General features: G+C 49.7%; 1 protein-coding gene across 3 annotated transcripts in view; it reads left to right on the forward strand.

The window, feature by feature from the left end:
* GADL1 (glutamate decarboxylase like 1) overlaps positions 1-20698 on the forward strand; it is a 139406-nt gene that overhangs the window by 83409 nt on the left and 35299 nt on the right. For all 3 annotated transcript variants that reach the window (XM_045007085.1, XM_045007084.1, XM_045007087.1), the window contains exons 13-14: positions 8219-8270; positions 11445-11534. In XM_045007085.1, the coding sequence (XP_044863020.1) occupies positions 8219-8270; positions 11445-11534 (142 nt within the window). The remainder of the gene's footprint in view (positions 1-8218; positions 8271-11444; positions 11535-20698) is intronic.

Consider the following 20698-nt stretch of genomic DNA (forward strand, 5'->3'; position numbering starts at 1 on the left):
GGGGAAAAACGGTTTTAAATGTCCTAAACATTCCCTAAACCTGCCAGGGTTGCTCCTTCTAACTTCAGCAACTGCTCCTTCCCTTTCCCGCAGAAAATCAAATACTGGGTGACTTGGTCACACGCTCCCCCTCCTTATTACAAGGAGCTGATCCAGTTAGGGCACAGAAACAATACTATGTGGCTAAGGTGACTATTTAAACAGCAGTAAGAGTGCATAACAAATACAGGGAGCGAACAACTTTCAAAGAGGTCATATGCAAAAAAATTTCAGCCTGAATAGTTTCAACTGTTATTCATAATTGTTCAAACTCTGAACAATTCACAAACAGGAAAAAAAGCCAAAATGTGGACAAAGTGTTCACAATGAATAGTTTGACCATCTCTACTCTTGGTGCATTAACCCCAGAGCCAGTTGGAAAAACTTTGATGGAACCATATTGCACTGGAATATGCAGCTCTGTTGAAATTCAAACATGTCGCAAAATCAGGTTGATTTTACCACTGTTTCATTGCAGAAGAAAAATGTGGAAAAAAGTTCAGACAGTAGTGAGATGTCCCATTTCAACATTTCTGGAACAAAATATTTAGATTTTTTTTGTTTTGAAATTACCTTTGTTTTAATTTTTTTTAAATGTTGTATTATAATACAAAACAGCCAATGTTGCAAAGTTTCGATTTCATCAAAATGAAATGTTTTGATTGACCCAAAACAATTTTTTTTTGTTTTTTCCTTTGTGGAGAATTTTAAAATGTTTTCATTATAATTTGGATCAAAGCCGAACTTTGAAATCCTTTGCAAAATGGAACTTGTGTCTACCACACACAGCTCCAATTACTACCTTTATGACTTGAGATGGAACTGAGCTGCAAACTTTAGATCCACACCCAAAGTCTTCTGACAATCAGATGAGGTGAAATCCACCCCTTTCGGTTTAGAATTCTGTAGAGATCTGTGCCTGCTGTAACAATTGGGTCAAGATCCCAATATTTCTGTAATTTGAGGGTTTTTTGAATCCAGGATTTTGGTTCAGATCTATTTTCGCCTATTATATTAGTGTGTTTCTGCTGCTGGTGAAAGAGAAGAAAATTTTCTTTTAGTGCACTGTTATTGGAGAATACCCAGGGATTATTGTGCATCAGTGACATATATTGTTGTGTAAAAGTGGACCTGTCAGGATACTGGGAGTTTTTGAGAGAGAGGCCCAGTGCAGCGGGGCATGCTGCTAAAGAATAGGAGAGAGTCAAAGAATTGGGGGCAGTGGCAGGGCTGAGAGAAATGTCAGAAGTAGGCAGTGAAGTGAAATGAGATAGCAGCACAGAGCTTTCAGCTGTGGAACAGAAAGTGAGTTCTTCTTCGAGTGATTGCTCCTATCCATTCCATTGTAGGTGTGCGCGCCGCGCGTGCACGGCTCTTCGGAACATTTTTAGCCTAGCAACTCCGGCGGGCCGGCTGGCGCCCCCTGGAGTGGCGCCACCATGGCGGCGCATATATACCCCAGCCGGCCCGTCCGCTCCTCAGTTCCTTCTTTCCGCCCGTGACGGCTAGTAGGAACAGTGGAGTGATCTGCTTTCCTCCACAGCTTAGCGTTCTCCGTTAGTTAGTGTATATAGTTATTATAGTTGTTAAGTCTTCTTAATAGTTCTATAGTTAGTGTTACAATAGTAATTAGGGAATTAGAGGGGTTAGCCCTCTTCTTCCGCCCCGGTGCGGGCTTATGCCCGGACCGGCGGGTTTCAAGCCCTGCGCGGCTTGCCAGCGGTCTATGCCGGTGAGTGACCCGCACGACTCCTGCCTCCGCTGTCTTGGAGAGTCGCACCGGTCGGACAAGTGCCCCATCTGCGTCGCTTTCAGGCCTCGCACGAGGAAGGAGCGGGACTCACGCTTAAAACAACTCCTCATGGAGTCGGCACTCCAACCGCCGGCACCGGCACCGACGGCGCCAAAGACTGCCTCAGCTAGCGGCGCGCCGACCGCTCCCAGCCGCCCCGGTACCGATGCACCTCGGCACCCGGCACCGAAGACCCGGCACCGCTCCCCCTCCCCGGGGAAGAAGCGCAAAGTGCCGAAAACGGTCTCTGAGAAGCACAAGAGACCGTTAGCCCAGCCGCCTCCGACTGTAACGGTGCAGGCTGAGGCTGTGCACAAAACGTGCACCGTGCCGTCGACTCCGGCGCCGCAAGGCCCGTCGAGTCCGGCACCGCCCAGCTCCCCGGTACCTACCGAGGAGGAGCTGAGGCTGCCGTCCACGCCCGAGGCGTTCGCGACGGCAAGACACTTGATTGACCTTACCGCTGATGCAAACGCTCAGCTGCCGTTGCCACCGGTGCGGACTCTTAAATCTATGGGGAAGCCGCTTATGATGCGCCCCCCGTCCCTGGCCGACCAGGCTGATCGCAGCACCGCCGCCAGATCTCGATCCCGGTCTCGGTCACGGCATCGATCTCCGCCGCACCGGGCACGACGATCCACGTCGAGACGACACTCACCGTCCCCTCGCCGGTCGCAGTCCCGGTACCGCTCCCAGTCGCGGTACCGGTCGCACTCCCGACGACGTTCCAAATCCCGGTCGCCCAGTCGCCGGCACCGCACCAGGTCCGGCTCCAGGCACCGCGACAGGCGTCGAGAGTCACGAAGCCGCTCCAGCCGCCGCCGCACGCGGTCCAGATCCGCATCCCGGCACCGTCGGTCGAGCTCCCGGCACCGTCGCTCGCGCTCCCGACGCCGCAGGTCGAGCTCCCGGGGCCGCCGGTCGAGCTCCCGGGCCCGAAGGTCAACCTCCCGAGGCCGAAGGTCGAGCTCCCGGCACCGCCGGTCGACCTCCCAGCACCGAGCCACGTGCAGGTCCCGTTCGCCGGCTACACCACATGACGACCGGCACCGCCCGCCGGCACCGCGGGGGCACTTCACTCCGGCACCGGACGTCCGCCCGGCCACCGCGTCGGCCCCCCCCTGGCCATCAAGAGAGCCCTCAGTCGCGTCCCCTGAGGGCAGCGCCATTGACTTCCGGGCGGGGTCCCTCCCACCAGAGCATGGACCTCAGCAATGGGGATTTTGGGTGCCTTGGGCCGAACACGAACTGGGTCCTCCCCTTCCGCCGCGACAGCCAGGCTCGGTGCGGTCGGTACCGGTAGCCACGGTCAGCAGGCCGCCTCCGTCCCCCACTCCACAGGCCGCCGCCCACGGCACGCACTTGGGCCATGAAACGCGGGCACCTATTCCCGCAGACACGGAGCAGGCACCGGAAGAAGTGCTACCCGGTCCTTCCTCATCCTCCTCCCCCGATGAGGCGGTCGCAGGGGCGGCACCGTCAGAACCTCCGCCGCTTGACATCAAGGCACACCAGGACCTTCTCAGAAGGGTAGCTAAGGCCATCAACCTACCCGTGGAAGAAGTCCAGGAGGTGGATGACCCCATCACAGACGTGGTGGGAGCGGAGGCCCCCGTGAGGGTGGCACTCCCCTTCATCCGGACAATTCAAAAGAACAATGCCGCTATCTGGCAGTCGCCCTCCTCCGTCCCGCCTACGGCACGCGGAGTTGAGAGAAAGTATTCGGTCCCCCCGAGGGGGTACGAATACCTTTATGTTCACCCGGCTCCGGACTCTCTCGTTGTCCATTCTGTTAATGACCGGGAGCGACACGGACAGCCCGCCGCTGCGCCAAAGTCGAAAGAGACCAAGCGCATGGACTTGTTAGGCCGGAAAATTTACTCAGCGGGCGGACTCCAACTCCGCATCGCCAACCAAATGGCTCTGCTCTCAAGATACACATTCAACATCTTGGGCTGCCTAGAGAAATTTACAGAGCTCACCCTGCAGGATTCCCGCCGAGAATTCTCGGCGCTGCTGGAGGAAGGAAAGCTGGCTTCCCGTACCTTGATTAAGGCAGCGGTAGATGCAGCGGACTCGGGTGCCAGGACCATAGCATCGGGGGTAACCATGCGTCGCATTGCATGGCTTCAGTCCTCTACTCTGCCGCCGGAGGTCCAATATACGCTCCAGGACCTTCCTTTTGAAACGCAGGGTCTGTTCTCAGAAAAAACTGATACTCGCATTCAGACCCTAAAGGACGGCAGAGTGGCGATCCGCACATTAGGGATGCACACGCCGGCCACCCAGAGGCGATCCTTCCGGCGTCAACCTTATCGGCCCTATCAGTTTAACAGACCTCGTCCGACTAACAATCGGCGCTCAGCCCCCTTCCGCCGCAGACCATCGGGCGGGCGGCGTAACCAAGCCCAGGGATCGTCCAAGGCCCCTCAAGGCCCAAAGACGCCCTTTTGATGGGACGCCCGAGGGCCGCCAACCTCTCTCCAATCAGGATCCACCCCTTCTGTTTTCCGATCGCCTTTCCCGCTTCCTCCAGGCGTGGTCATCTGTGACATCAGACAGCTGGGTCCTCAGCACTGTCCAATACGGCTACCGCCTACAGTTCATCTCGCCCCCTCCCTCCCACCCACCCTCCCTGTCCCTCTTCAGGGACCCCTCTCACGAGCTAGTCCTCTTACAGGAGGTCCAGTCTCTGTTGAGCGTGGGTGCCATCGAGGAGGTGCCTCCCAGCAGGCGGGGCAGGGGATTCTATTCCAGATACTTCCTCATCCCCAAGGCGAAAGGAGGCCTTCGTCCCATCTTAGACCTCCGGGAGCTCAACAGATACCTGTGCAAGCTCAAGTTCCGAATGGTAACCTTGGGGTCCATTATCCCTTCCTTGGATCCTGGAGACTGGCTTGCTGCCCTCGACATGAGGGATGCCTACTTTCATGTGGCAATCTACCCCCCCCACAGACGCTTCCTGCGCTTCATGGTAAACGGAGCTCATTACCAGTTCACGGTGCTCCCCTTCGGCCTCTCTACCGCGCCGAGGGTATTCACCAAGTGCATGGCGGTCGTCGCCGCAGCCCTCCGCCGTCGTCGCATCCACGTCTACCCATATCTCGACGACTGGCTTATTCGGGGCCGCTCCCACGAGCTGGTGGCGCATCAGGTGACCGAGATTCTACATCTGTTCCGGTCTCTCGGCCTGCTGGTCAATACCGAGAAGTCCCTCTTAGTTCCAGCGCAAAGAGTGGAGTTTATAGGAGCGGTCCTCGACTCCAATCTGGCCAGAGCGTGCCTCCCTCGCACTCGGCACGAGACGTTGGCCTCCCTCGATCGGACGCTGCAGGCCTTTCCGACGACGACGGTACGATCCTGCCTCCGCCTCCTGGGTCACATGGCAGCGGCCACATTTGTAACCGCACACGCCAGGCTGCGACTTCGCCCATTCCAAATGTGGCTGGCGTCGGTGTACCGCCCTCATCGCGATCCCCTAGACATGGTGGTAACGGTGGCAAGGCCCACTCTCCAGACGCTCACCTGGTGGCTGGACCCGGAAACGGTCTGCGAGGGAGTTCCGTTCCGCCCGCCTCGTCCGTCGATCACCCTGACGACGGACGCCTCGGCACTCGGCTGGGGAGCTCACGTAGGAGACCGTCACACCCAGGGTCTCTGGTCACCCCAGGAGCTCTCCCTCCATATCAACGTCCGGGAGCTGAGAGCCATCCGCTTAGCTTGTCTCGCCTTTCGGGCTCATCTGCAGAACCGCTGCGTAGCGGTCTACACGGACAACACCACAGCCATGTTTTATGTCAACAAACAGGGCGGAGCACGGTCCTCCCCACTTTGCAACGAGGCATTGCTCCTCTGGGACTTCTGTGTAGCCCACTCGATTCGCCTCGAAGCGTTTTTTCTGCCGGGAGCGCAGAACACGTTGGCCGACCGCCTGAGCAGGTCCTTCGCCTCTCACGAGTGGTCCCTTCGCCCAGATGTCGCTTATTCCATCTTCCAGAGGTGGGGCTTTCCCCAGATAGACCTCTTTGCTTCACGGACCAACCGCAAATGCCACAGGTTCTGCTCCTTCCAAGGTCAAGCTCCAGGCTCCCTCTCGGATGCGTTTCTCCTGTCATGGACAGAGCCTCTTCTCTACGCGTTCCCTCCGTTTCCGCTCGTCCACCGAGTGTTGCTCAAGATCCGGAGAGACAGCGCCCGCATCATACTTGTCGCTCCGGCCTGGCCGAGGTAGCACTGGTATACCCTGCTGCTCGAGCTGTCGGTTCGGGAACCCATTCCCCTTCCGCTGTGGCCGGACCTCATAACCCAGGACCTCGGCAGGCTTCGTCACCCGAACCTGCAATCGCTGCATCTTACAGCTTGGTTCCTGAGTGGTTAACCGACGCAGAGAGAGATTGCTCCGCGGCGGTGCAGCAAGTGCTGCTCGAAAGCAGGAAACCTTCAACGCGAACTACTTACCTCGCCAAGTGGAAGTGCTTTGCCCTCTGGTGCGACCAGAGAGGTATCAACCCTTTCTCGGCCCCCATCCAGACTGTCCTCGACTACCTTTGGTACCTCAAAGGTCAAGGTCTTGCAATCTCGTCCCTCAGAGTGCACTTGGCAGCGCTGTCAGCATTTCGACCAGCTATAGGAGGTCGCTCTATCTTCTCCAACCCGATGGTATCAAGATTCCTTAAAGGGTTAGACCGTCTCTACCCGCAGGTGCGTCCTCCTGCTCCGACATGGGATCTGAACCTCGTCCTCGCCCAGCTCATGGGCCCACCTTTCGAGCCCCTCGCTACGTGCTCTCTTCTCCACCTTACCTGGAAGGTGGCCTTCCTCGTGGCAATCACATCCGCCAGACGGGTCTCAGAGCTCCGCGCCCTGACGGCGGGTCCCCCGTATACCGTCTTTCACGGGGACAAGGTGCAGCTCCGACCACACCCGGCCTTCCTCCCCAAGGTGGTGTCGGCCTTCCATCTCAACCAGGAGATCTTCCTCCCGGTCTTCTTCCCGAAGCCGCATGCCTCGCCTCGGGAACAACAGCTGCATACCCTCGACGTCCGCAGAGCTCTCGCGTTCTATATCGACCGCACGAAGCCCTTTCGGCGTTCGACCCAGCTGTTTGTGGCAATAGCCGACCGCATGAAAGGCGAGCCAGTTTCCTCGCAGCGGATTTCTTCCTGGGTGACGTCCTGCATCAGAGCGTGTTACGAGCTTGCTCGCGTACCCCCTTGCCGACTCACCGCACACTCGACGAGGGCACACGCCTCATCGGCCGCTTTCCTGGCCCATGTCCCCATCCAGGACATCTGTAGAGCGGCCACCTGGTCTTCTGTCCACACCTTCGCCTCCCACTACGCGTTGGTGCAACAATCTCGAGACGACGCAGCCTTCGGCTCTGCGGTATTACACTCCGCCACGTCTCATTCCGACCCCACCGCCTAAGGTAAGGCTTGGGAATCACCTACAATGGAATGGATAGGAGCAATCACTCGAAGAAGAAAAGACGGTTACTCACCTGTAGTAACTGGTGTTCTTCGAGATGTGTTGCTCCTATCCATTCCAGACCCGCCCTCCTTCCCCACTGTCGGAATAGCCGGCAAGAAGGAACTGAGGAGCGGACGGGCCGGCTGGGGTATATATGCGCCGCCATGGCGGCGCCACTCCAGGGGGCGCCAGCCGGCCCGCCGGAGTTGCTAGGCTAAAAATGTTCCGAAGAGCCGTGCACGCGCGGCGCGCACACCTACAATGGAATGGATAGGAGCAACACATCTCGAAGAACACCAGTTACTACAGGTGAGTAACCGTCTTTTATTAGTGGAGAACAACTCAGGCGTGGTCTATACTAGCAACTTATAACTAGCAACTTGGTATAACTACGTTGTTCCGGGGTGTGGAAAAGCCGTACCCCATAGCGACGTAGTTATAGTGACCTAACTCCCAGTGTAGACAGCACTATGTCGATGGGAGACCTTCCGTCAGCACAGCTACTGCCTCTTGGGGTGGTGGAGTACCAACAGTGTGGATGTAGATAGTGTTTCCACTAAGCACTACAGCAGAACAGCTACATGGCTGCAGCATTTTAAGTGGAAACAAGCCAGTCAGTGTCAGAAAAGGGAGCTACATCGGTAGATCTGTGCAGACAATTCTAATACAAGTAGGCCCAATTTCTGCTCCCAATGAAAGCGGGCAGCATTTGATCTACACCATCACTCACTGCTTGGCTCCAGTCTTTACTTATTTTCAGGAGCTGGTTATCCCATTAACTGTTGTATTTTCACAGCAGGTAGAAACTATTTTAAAGCTCTGCTATTAAGAAATCTAGACATGTTCAAGACAATTTTTTGCTACCTGCATATCCTATACTTTTGTTACATCTTATAAACATTGTATGTTTACTTGCAGATACCTAGTAGATGAAATTAAGAAAAGAGAAGGATTCCAGCTTCTGTTGGAGGTAGGTGACTATAGAACTGAGTTTGTGTTTTTGTCAAATGCCAGTCTGTATTTTGGGTGCTTATTTAATAAACTTGGTAAATTGCTGATGCACAGAAGTGTTAAACCACATCATATTGTCCATATTTCACATAATCAGTCCGTCCATTTCCCTTGCTTCTGGGTTTGTGTAGGCACTGGAACCTATGGCTTGAGTAATCCCCATGTATGGCAATGGGTAGGGTTGCAAAAGGACCACCCATGCTAGAGCTATGGCTAAGAACTAGAGCTGGTTGGAATTTTTCAGTTAAAACTTCTGTCCTGAGAGTGAACTCTTCTTCATTTAAAAAAAATAAAAATAAAATAAAACAATCCCCACCCCCTTCACCGTTTCCCCTGCACTCCCAAATTTCCAGTGTAGAACAACTGGCACTTTTCAACCAGCTCTACTGATAACTTTTTTTTCCTTCCAATTTACTCCATGGCAAAGTAAGTTGATGAAGATCCTGTTTGCAGAGTATGTGCTGAGCAGCAGGGGTCTCCACTCCTGCCCCTGCTCTGCTCTTTGGCCAATGAGATCAGCCCCTGGGGACATTGAGGAGGGGAGTCTATTTAGAGGAACCTTCAGAGCGTGTGTGGGTGTGGAGCAGCAATGGGAGAAGGAGCAGAGTAGACAGGAAGATGGGGAGTAACAGGATGGTGGAAGCATAAGGGGAGAAAAAAGGGGCAGGAGGAGGAAGGGGGCAGCAGACACGTGAAGAGCAAAAGGGTAGAAAGAGAATTAAAAAACCAGAAGTGGATTGTTTAAAATTGAAATGTGGGCTTATACTTGCGCTTTAACTATCATGGTTGGAGTGGAAGCTGAAAGAAACTGAAAATTTTTTCCCAGTAAACTTCTGCTAATTTGGAAAGAGCACACTGGGAGTGGCGGGGGGATTATCCTGGGTAACAAGGGATTCTGGGGAAGGTTTTGTGGCTTGTCTCAAGCCTGTTTGAGTGGCAAGGTGTCGTGGAATTTGTAGTCCAGAACAACTGGTAGGAATTGTAAACAACTCAGCAGCAATATGTGCTGGGAAAGGGAAGGCAGGGATGTAAAATAGCTCAGGAAAGAAGTCAGATTTGATGTGGGGTCCTCTACAGAGTGAAAAACCTGGAGAGAGCAGCCATAGCTGCTGGTGAGCCCCTCCAGTGAAGGGGTGCCAGGAGTATGGGTGGGGCTGTGGGAAGGAGGAACAGATGGGAAGAGGCCTGCAGAAGAATAAGAACCCAAAGGCGGGGTAAGCTGCCCATTTGGGAAAAGGCTGCTTGATGGTGGGATTAGGCAGTTGCTTATTGTTTAGAGGCTGGGACTTTTAGAGAATGTGGGAGAAAAGCTTTGCCTTCACTTGCTGCATGAAGGGATAAGATTGTTCAGATCCTGAGGGAGGGACTGGAAACTATGTGAAAAATGGCTAAGTGGAGCCAGTTTTTCTTGGACTTCTGTTGACTCTGGAAAAGGTAGAGCCAGAGGGTTAACCTACCCAGTGAATGAAGGGAAACTGAGGCATGCTGCATCTGATGAAGGGAAGATAAGCACTGACTGCATGAACCCTCTGCCCTGAAACAGAACTGAGATTGAAACCTCATATTAGTCAGCTAACGCTTCAGCTCATGAGGAAACTACTGTACGTCCGGGGCTTGACCTATTCTTATTAGAGAAATATGGGACTTTTAGAGCTGAACTTCATTTCATTCTTTGGCAGCAGGGGGCAAGTCTGCTGATCTCTTCCTGCTGCTGCTGATAATATTCTCCTTGCTGATCAAAGAATGTGTTAAATGCAGTTTAAAGTGAAGCAGTGAATATAAATAGTTCCCAGTGCCCTTTCATGAAAGAATTTGGCATGGTCTAGGTAGTCTGCATCCTCTTGGGAGGAAGTCTGGGACTACCAGCAGTGTTTGCATTGGGGTAAATGATGGTGTGATCTAGCTATTTTTGTCCCTATTTCAACATTTATTCCTTCTTTTTCAGCCAGCATCAGTGGGTATAGTAGGGTTTAGTAGTGGGGAGGTGTGTTCTAATCCTCTCTATCCTTTGCCCCATATAAGTAGAGCTCTGAATTGCAAAGACATGGCAGGTCACCACTGAGGCGGTGGAGATTTTTTGGGAAGTTTAAATAGGACTCGGATGCATTAACTGTTTATCTAGATGGTGCTATGTGTCCTTCATTTGTCCCAAAAAAACCTGGGCAGAATCTATAGGTGCCTATCGGGAAAATTTGTGAATCCTACATGCAGAATCATCATAAGTATGAAATGTCCTAATTTTAACCAACCGTGAATGGTCATTGCTGTGAGTCTCCCAACAAAAACAAGCTCTGAATTGAGCATAAAACCTGAGAGAGATACTCAGGAGCCGGGTGGAGAAGAGGAGTCTTTGTTTGTTCCAGTCATGTTCAGAAATTTTGAGAGAATATCTCCTGGACAGGACATGTACATCACTCCAAGGAGCTTGGGACTCTTTGTAAATGCATGGAATCCTGGCCTCAGGTCCATCATTATACCGTATGAGTACCAGGCGGTCAAAAAATTGCCATTATAAGGGTTTTTTTAAATGAATAATAGGGTTTTCTGAAACCAAATTTTTCCAATTTTTTTGTATTATTATTGATGAAATTTAATTTTTTTCTCTTTGAAATGAAAAAGTAAGGAAAAATCAAAATTTAAGTTTTAATTTTGAAATTGTGCTAAAATGTCCACCTTCTCTCTGCTTCCCTTCTCTCCTCCTTTTTCCCCACTGGAAAAGGAACATAGGGGTGTGTGTGTGTGTGTGTGTGTGTGTGTGTGTGTGTGTGTGTGTGTGTGTGTGTGTGTGTAAAAACTTGAAGACTAGCCTTCCCGTCCAGTGAGAGGGTGGGGGGTAAGCAGGGGTGGGCATAGGCATTGTACAGGAGTAAGGGGGGTGAAAAAATATAAAAGTCAGTATTTGGGGGTTTTTACTATGGCAACTAAACAAAAGCCCCTTCAATCCAATGAGTGGTGTGTTTTTAGGTTTGGTGGTTTTGTTTTTTTTGTTTTTTTTTTATGAAACATTTCTAAAACTCAAACATTTTAGCTGAAAATTTTCACAGAAATATAATAGAACTTTTTGACCTGCTCTTGTGAATATGATGCGACAAAAGTGAGAGAGAAATAAGCAATCATTTTTTCTCTTACTCAGCCAGAGTATGCGAACATTTGCTTTTGGTACATTCCATCAAGTTTAAGAAAAATGGAGGAAGGACCTGAGTTCTGGGAGAAGCTCCATCAGGTGAGTAGTACATGTATGGCTTACTGGTTTATTATGATTATCCCTTCTGCCAGGGAAGAAGGAGAAATAGCTCCTGGATGTGCCCATCATTAACCCATCAATAGAATGTTATTTAATCCATAGATAGATGATACTAGGATTTCTAAGTTTATTATGCTCTCTATTTAGACAAGGCTAATTAAGTTTTTCTTCTTAATGTAACAAAAGCAGACATTATGCAAGTATTCAGTTTACTATCAAAATTGTTAGCAGATGATGGAGTGGAGAGAAGAGAAACAGTATTGTCTGTATCTCTTGTCTAGACAGAGCATTCATTACCTATTTCATACACTTAACATTGTCCTTGGGACTTGTCTTGCATTATCAGTGGATAACGTAAGGGAAGAATTGTTTAAGAATACATTTCTGATGTTAAGCAACCCATAAAAGGAAGTAGGACTAGAATGGAAAAAAATAATGGTGAACATTTTGGTAACTTTTTGTCACTCTTATAGAAAATTACTAACATTTTGAAAATGGACTAAATTCTTTGATCAGAGTAAATTAACTACAGAGGAGCCTACAGTTAAGATTAATTAGAAAAGTAATGGAAACTGTGATATTTGTGTATTATTGAATAAGAAACTCTGAAACAAAGTGAGCCAAGCCGATTGTTGGTGGATGGCTTGTTCTGCTTTTCCTATTAACACACATTAACTAGGCAGTAGAAATGCGAGGTGGAGTGAGGATATATAAATCCTAGACACAGCTAGGAAATCTTTTCTGCAGAGCCCAACTCTCTTCTCCCAATGGTGCTCACAACACAAAAAGACCCCCTTTGAATTAAAGCAGGATACTTCTGTCTTCGGGGATGAGATCTTCTCTCCCCCAAATAATTTTTTATTTTTACACAATAAAATATTACTTAACACTTATACAAGCCCCATAAGCAAAAATGGGTCAGATACTCAGCTGGTGTAAGTCAGCAGAGCTCCATTGACTGCAACAGAGCTATGCTGTTTTACATCAGCTGAGGATTTGGCCCATGGCCCCTGCTCCAAGAAGCTTATAAAGTATGTTAGGTGCTCTATGGCCCCAAGCAGGGTGGGGGAAAAAAGAGAGGTTTCCATATTCCGTATCGCAAGATGCCGCAAATGTTGGGTCAGATCATGAGGACCCCTTATCGCAAGATGCTTCCTCTCCCCTCCATACACAACTGTCAATGGCCTCTCACTGTAACAGTGCCTGTGCCCCTCAGGGAGCAAGACTCTGAAAACGGGGCAGGGAGGAGCATAGAAGAGGGGAGGTGATGGCCCCCCACCTTTCTCTGTGCCCACTTGTGTAGAAGGGCTGGTGCACTAGGAAGGAGGGAAGGGGTAGATATGGAATAGAGGGAGGACTTTACCGCACACGGAGAATGCCTTCCTGAGTCTCCCCAGTGAGCAGCTCCACGCACCACCTATCAGGGCTGTGGTGTAAATACACCTCTACCTCGGTATAACACTGTCCTTGGGATCCAAAAAATCTTACCGCATTTAGGTGAAACCGTGTTATATTGAACTTGCTTTGATCTGCCGGAGCACGCAGCCCCACCCCCCCCGGAGCGCTGCTTTACCATGTTATATCCAAATTCGTGTTATATCGGGTGGCGTTATATCGAGGTAACGGTGTACCACAACATATCCCATTCTGTTAGCTTTGTTAAGTTAGCTTTTATAAGGTTGGCATGGGACTCTGCATGCCAGTAGAAGGTAGGTTGTAGGAAAGGATTTGAAGGAAGAAAGGGAGTTTCTGTACAAAGGAAGGGAAGAGTGTTTTCCTTCACCTTCCCAATAATCCAGGGGGCAGCTCTGTGGTTATTTTATTTCTCCATCCCTAAAACTGGAGGGGGGGGGCAAATGTGGGACACAAAGTGCAACAGGGACTCACAGTGAGAGAGAGAAGAAGAAAAGAATATAGCTGAAAGATTCAAACACCTGGGGGTTAATGTCTTTAACATTAGTATAATTTAGTTCCATGATTCAACCTTGTTGATTTAAATAATTTACAATAATTAATCTAATAATTAATAATAAACTAATTAGTAAAGAGGTGAAAGAAAAGAGGGTAGTGAGGAGTGCAATCCTTGCCAAGATATTTAAGACCTAGATAGCTGAAGATTTAAGAGGCTTGTTGCATCATGTCATCGTTATTCAGTGTGGCGATGTATACGATTTCCTTCTTAACTGCTGGCACTTCCTGAATATCTTCATTATTTCACTAAAATGAACATTAAAAAAAATTAATTTACAATATGTCTTTTCATACCATACTTAAACACAGTAATTATTCCATTTAGACAAAGATCAGTCATCTAATTTTTTGATGATCTGCAAGTCTGTGAATAATTTAGTGAGGATGTATGTTAGAAATTCCTTGTGCTGTTCATTGATTTATTACACTGCATATTCAGCAATAGAACTCAGAATTGTACACTATTTTCTAAGGTTATTTATGTTTAGTTCTTGTGACAGATGCTAAGCTAACAGCACTGGGACCATATCCTCAGCCTTGCTAAGGTGACTTTCTGCCATTAGAGTGATGCAAAGTAACCTTAAAGCTTCCCTGCACTTTGGTTTTACTCCAGACTTCATGGCCCATGTGGTGCAGAGCATGTGTCAGGACTGGCTGAGTCCATGGCAGGATCTGATTATGATGTCACAGCTATTGTTGTCCTGCACAACCTGTTATCTCTCTCAAAGCATTTTTCCATTTAATGCTTACTGTAAATTTGTACAGAATATAAAACTAGAATGCAGGCTCCTATTAAAGCAAAAATCTGTGTGTGGGTGGAGGAGGAGGATGAGGGGGAATGCACTTTCTATACCACTAGAAGGAGATGTGATACTGCCAACAGTAGATATTCATCGGAGTGTATACTGGGGCATTTTAAAGAGCAGAAGACAATGATGGTGGAGGGGAAAAATAAGGTCAGACATTAGTAATGTAGTGGAAATGGGCCTTATTTGGAGCATTCAGCACTGTACCATAAAAGACTAAAATATTTTCAAGAGTACAGTAGCTAGAGGTCCCACTGAAAACCCGGGCCCCATTGTGCTAGGACTTGTACACATGCACAGTGAGAGAGAGTCCTTGCTCTAAAGAGCTTATATCACCTTAAATGCCTCTTGAGTGCCTGGCACACAGCACAAACGTCCGAGCAAACTACGGATTCAAACCAAATGCTTTAAACAAGATTCTGAAAAAGTAAAGGAAGATGATAGGAGGGATTTATTTCTTGGGCTTATAAAAAAATAAGTGGAGCGTCCTGGTAAATGGGAAGCTTTTGTTACAATCAAATAGGAAATTAGCGTGGATCTGGGTATGCTTCGCACTGCAAAATAAGGGAAATTGCTTCTAACCTGGAATTGATGCAACTCATTGGATAAAGTAACATGCCTTGAATAGCTTTGTTAGTACTGTACGTGCCCCCTGGTGGTTTTTTTCCTGCTCATTCTTTTACGAATGCCCTGTAAATAGGTACAATTTAAAACAAAGGGAGCCAATGGAATATTAAGCTAATTAAAGACACGATGAAGAAAGAAATCTGTGGTGCTCCTTACCATGTGGGAAGGGGAAGGGAAAGGAAAGTGGAAATTTAAACCCAGCCCCCTCTACACTTCAGATGGTATCATTTCATAACTACAAATATCCATGTGTATTTGTGTTCATAAAGGGGTCAAGTTCTGGCCCCCCCATGGCTCCGTTTGCAGGGCCCCAGCAGCACAGAGGAAGGAAACTGGCTCCATCACTGTAGCTGGGGATTCCTGCTGCATGAGCGAATCCCCACAAGGCACTGAAATTGCATAGCTGGTTCCTGGTCATGCCATCCCTGCAGCCTCCTGTCCAGGGATGTGTTGGGGAGGAGAAGGGGTTTGTCGGGGTGCAGCTGAAGCATGTTTTGCATTCCAGCTCTCCTCCACTGACCAATGACCTTGCCAGCTGGTATAGTTTAGAGGAGATTGCAGGCTGCTCCAAACCCTGCTGGTCCTGGGACAAGCATAAAACCAGCACCAAGAAAAGGGAGAAGTAACTTTCTTCTGGTTGATTCCCTATTCTACTGTCCCATTGGAATCTGTGCTCAGAAGAGGATATGGGCCATCATTTTATGTATTCATGTAGGATGAAATTTATCCCAGTGCAGAGAACCAGTGGAACATACTAGACGCCATATAAGCCCATAAAGCTGGATTTAAGTGATGTAATTGACCTTGTGGTGGGTCCTTTGCACTGGGGTGAATTTCATCTATATTGTATTTCTAAACAATGTATGTTAGAGCATCATATTCCTGCCACGTCAGTATGGCTTCTATACAAAATTATTTTAGTTCTGATACTGCCCTTTCAGTCTGAAAGTTTATTTGGATTTTGCCTTTTTGTGTTTGGATGCTGTCCTTTATAGGATTTTTTGGTCAAGTTTTACAAACGTTTGTTTGATTATATTTCAATGACCAGAAGGCACAGCATTTTATGAGTGTAAGATACTTTTTCTGCATTCGTATGTAGCTGTGCTATAAAACCTGAACCTTGGTGTGTCATTTCCCCCTTTATCCAGACTAACTCCTTCCCCACTCCTACCCACCCTTGGAGAAAAACATGTTTCTGATTAGCGGATACTAGGTAGGTAAAAGAGCCTGTCACACAAGTAGTGTTCTGATACATTTATAGACTGAAAAGCTGTCTATCAATGCAGAAATGTAATACCGTTGAACTAGAGTTGCCTTGGCAACTTCTGAGGGCTAGTCTACACTTACCTGCCAGTTCGACGCGGAGAGTTCGACTTTTCGGAGTTCAAACTATCGCGTCTAATATAGACGCGATAGTTCGAACTCCGGAAGTGCTCCGTTCGACTCCGGTACTCCACCACTGCAAACGGCGGTGGCGGAGTCGACCTTGGAGCCGCGGAGTTCGGTTCCGCGGCGTCTGGATGGGTGAGTACTTCGAACTAGGGTACTTTGAATTCAGCTACGCTATTCACGCAGCTGAATTTGCGTACCCTAGTTCGACCCCCGTTCTTAGTGTAGATCAGGCCTAAGTCTTGTAGTACTAATCAAATACAAATCAAGGGCCCAATTCTGCACACCCAAAATATCCATTGACTGCAGTAGGAGTTTTGAGTGAGCAAGAAATGCAGGACCTAGAATAATCTGGACGATTAATATTTGCTCCTTCATTATTTATCTTAGGACAGCAACAAATTAATGGCATAGTTAACAACTGCTACGTTAAACAAGAAGGCCCAGTCTTTGCACAGCCAAATGGCCCCTGTAAGTTTTGTCTGCATATGGTATGCAGGATTTGGGCTCAGAGTGTTGTCTCTTTTACCCCATTGCTCTCTTGGTATAATACTTTACATTTCCCTTTTCCTCATTAAGAAATTGACTTAAAAAATGTGTACTTCGGGAGAGTAGGTGTTGCAGTCCTGATTCTGTAAACCCTTGTTTACATGAGTAATTCTTAATCTCAGCAAAGCATCATGGGCTGTAGAATCAGTCTGTGTGAGCCAATGAGTCCCCATATAAGGACTCATCCAACTCCCATTAAAATAAATGGAGAGATTTGCACTGAAATCCATGAGAGTTGGATTGGCCCAATAGTCATAGCTATGATGGATTGGGAGTTGCTCTGTAATAATTAATATTAATATTGTTTGTAGGGGTGTTTTCTGTATGACTATAATAGTTTAATGCAACTGGAGAATGTCTGCAAAACAGGCAGGAAAGGAAAGAATGGCTCAAAATAAGCCACCCCTTCACTTGAGACTTGTTAAGGGACAATGCCAGGACTACTAGCTTTAAAGGGTATGTCTACACAGGCAGAGTTACCATGCTGACAGTTACATTGCCGCTCAGAGAGCGCTGAAGGGAAACTGCTGTTGTGTATTCACACTGTCAGCTGCCTGTTCAATAGCATGTTCACACTTGCAGCAGGGCCGCCCAAAGGATTCCGGGGGCCCGGGGTCTTCGGCGGCGGGGGGCCCTTCCGTTCCGGGACCCGCCGCCGAAGTGCCCCGAAGACCCGCTGCGGGACCCCCTGCCGCCGAATTACCGCCGAAGCGGGACCCATCGCCGAAGTGCAGCCCAGTCTTCGGCGGTAAATCGGTGGCGGGGGGCCCCCACCGCGGGTCTTCAGGGCACTTCGGCGGCGGGTCCCGGAACGGAAGGGCCCCCCACCGCCGAATTACCGCCGAAGACCGAGCTGCACTTCGGCGGCGGGTCCCGCTCCGTCTTCGGCGGTAATTCGCCAGCGGGGGGTCCTTCCGCCCCCGCCGGCGAAGACCGGGAGCGAAGAAGCTCCTGCGCCCGGCCCCGCAAGAGTTTTCCGGGCCCCCCGGAGAGAGTGAGGGACCTCGCTCCATGGGCCCCGAAAAACTCTCGTTGGGGCCCCTGTGGGGCTCGGGGCCTGGGGCAAATTGCCCCTCTTGCCCCCCCCTCTGGGCGGCCCTGACTTGCAGTGGTGTTTGGAGTGGTGCACTCTGGGCAGCTATTCCACAGAGCATCTCTTCCTCTTCTGCCGCTAAGAGTTGTGGAAAGGTGGAGCGGGTCGCGGGGCATCCTGTGTCCTGTCCCAATGCCCCGTGATGTATTGCTTTGCATCCCAGCAATCCCTGTGCTTCTGTCTGCATTTGGCGCCATCTTTCAACAGTTTGTGTACTGCACGCTCTGCCTCTTTGGTGTGCAGGAATGGATCCCGCACTGTTGACCAATTTGCTGCTCACTCTCACTAACACGTCATGAGTGGCAGGGGAGTTATTCCTTAACTTACAAAGGCAAGAGCAGTTTGACATTGATCTTGCCACGCATAGTAGCTACAACACAAGATTGCTTGTGGCATTCACGGACGTGCTGACCACAGTGGAACGACAGTTTTGGGCTCGGGAAACAAGCACTGAGTGGTGGAATCACATTGTCATGCACGTCTGGGATGATGAGCAGTGGCTGCAGAACTTTTGGATGAGGAAAGCCACATTCATGGGACTGTGTGCTGAGCTTGCCCCAGCCCTGTGGTGCAAGGACACGAGAATGAGAGCTGCCCTGTCTTTGGAGAAGTACTTGGCGATTGCACTGTGGAAGCTGGCTACTCCAGACTGCTACCGATCGGTCACTAACCAGTTCGGAATGGGAAAGTTGACCACTGGATTTATGTTGATGGAACTGTGCAGGGCCATTAATCGCATCCTGCTCCAAAAGACCTTGACTCTGGGCAACGTGCATGACATTGTAGATAGCTTTGCATAAATGGGTTTCCCTGACTGGGGTGTGTGTGTGTGTGTGATAGATGGCATGCGTATTCCAATTCTGGCACCAGACCACCTAGCCACCGAGTACATTAATCAGAAGGAGTATTTCTCTATGATTCTCCAGGTACTTGTGGATCACCTTGGGCATTTCATGGACATTAATGCAGGCTGGTCCGGAAAGGTGCATGATGTGTACATCTTTCGGAACGTTGCCCGTTCAGGAAGCTTCAAGCAGGGACTTTCTTCCCAGACCAGAAGATCATCTTAGGGGAAGTTGAAATGTCCCTGGTAATCCTGGGAGCCCCTGCCTACCCCTTAATGCAGTGGCTTATGAAGCCATACACGGGGAACCTTGACAGCAGCAAGGAGCGGTTCAACAGGCTGAGCAAGTGCAGAATGACTGAGTCTGCTTTTGGCCGTTTGGCTGCCTATATGGGAGGCTGGACCTGGCCAACGACAATATTCCTGTGCTTATAGCCGCGTGCTGTACGCTCTATAATATTTGTGAAGGGAAGGGTGAAAACTTCACTCAGGGCTGGACCACTGAGGCTCAGCGCCTGGAGGCTGAATTTGAACAGCCAGAGACCAAGTCTATTAGAGGGGTCCAGCGTGGGGCCAGAAGGATCAGGGATGCCTAGAGGCAGCAATTTGAAGCTGAAAGCCACTAATATTTGTTGCTATGCTCAGGAGTATGGTGCTTGTAATGCTAGGAGTGCTTGTAATGCTAGGAGGTGATTGTGATTGGTGCAGATGATGCACTGTGAAGGTTTAAGAAAATTGCCCGTTGCTTTGCAGGGCTCTGTTTGCTTTCAGTTAATGGAATAAAGATTGCTTTTAAATCAAAAGAATTCTTTTATTAAAAAACAACCACCAGAGGGGAGAGAGAGAGAGAGAGAGAGACAAAAAAACCCACATCAGCACTGTGGGGGATGGGGGGAGGGAGGGTCCCAGCAGAAGGTGAGGTCCCGGGATGGTTAAAGATTTGTGTATGTCCAGGTATCATATCTAGCCTTGTCCTTTGGAGTACAGTGCAGCGGGGCTAAACTGCAGAGGGATTGGTTTGAGTGCAGTGGATACTGGGAGTCCACAGGGCTGGACTGTGACGGGGCAGGAGTGGAATGCAGACTGGAGCCAGGAGGTTGATAAGAGCCACCAAAGTATCCACAATGGCCTTTGCAGTGGAGGTGGGGTTGCCACCGAGTATTGCGTCCAGCTCTTTGTAGAACCGGCAGCTCATGAGCGCAGCACCGGAGAGGCGGTTTGCCTCCCACACCTTGTGGTAGGCGTTCCGCAGCTTCTTCACTTTGACCCTGCACTGCAGTGTGTCCCGATCATGGCAGTGTGTCCGTAGGTATCATAATTCCTATGGCTGGAATGCAGCTGGGACTGGACATCCTCTCCCCAAATGCTGATGAGGTCCAGCAGGTTGGCATTGCTCCAAGAGGGGGATTGCCTGGTACATGGAGCAGGCATCGTCCCCTAGAAAGATGCGCTGAGACCACTGCACGCATCATCGAGCAAACAGGAAGGGGACTTTCAAAATTCCCAAGGAATTTAAGGGGAGAGGCTCACCGTTAGCCACCTGCAGGCAGGGCAGTAGAGTTCAAACTGATGACCAGAGAGGTGAGAACAGACATTGTGGGACACCTCCTGGAGGCCAGTTGCAGCACTGTAATTGACCAGGGTGTCTACACTGGCATGGTAGCGCTTTAGCCCTGGTGCAGAAAGCTCTACGCCGCTCATCGGGGTGGGTTTTTTTTTTACAGTGCTGCAACTGCGCAGTTTCTGTGCACTAAGTGGCTTGGCAATGTGTACACCTCGGGCATTACAGCACAGAAAGCTGCTTTACTGCGCAGAAACTTGCCAGTGTAGAAAAGGCCAAAGATTTTGCCTCCTCTCCAGCTAA

This window comes from Mauremys mutica, chromosome 2 (assembly GCF_020497125.1).
Source record: "Mauremys mutica isolate MM-2020 ecotype Southern chromosome 2, ASM2049712v1, whole genome shotgun sequence".
NCBI classification, from domain to species: Eukaryota; Metazoa; Chordata; order Testudines; family Geoemydidae; genus Mauremys; species Mauremys mutica.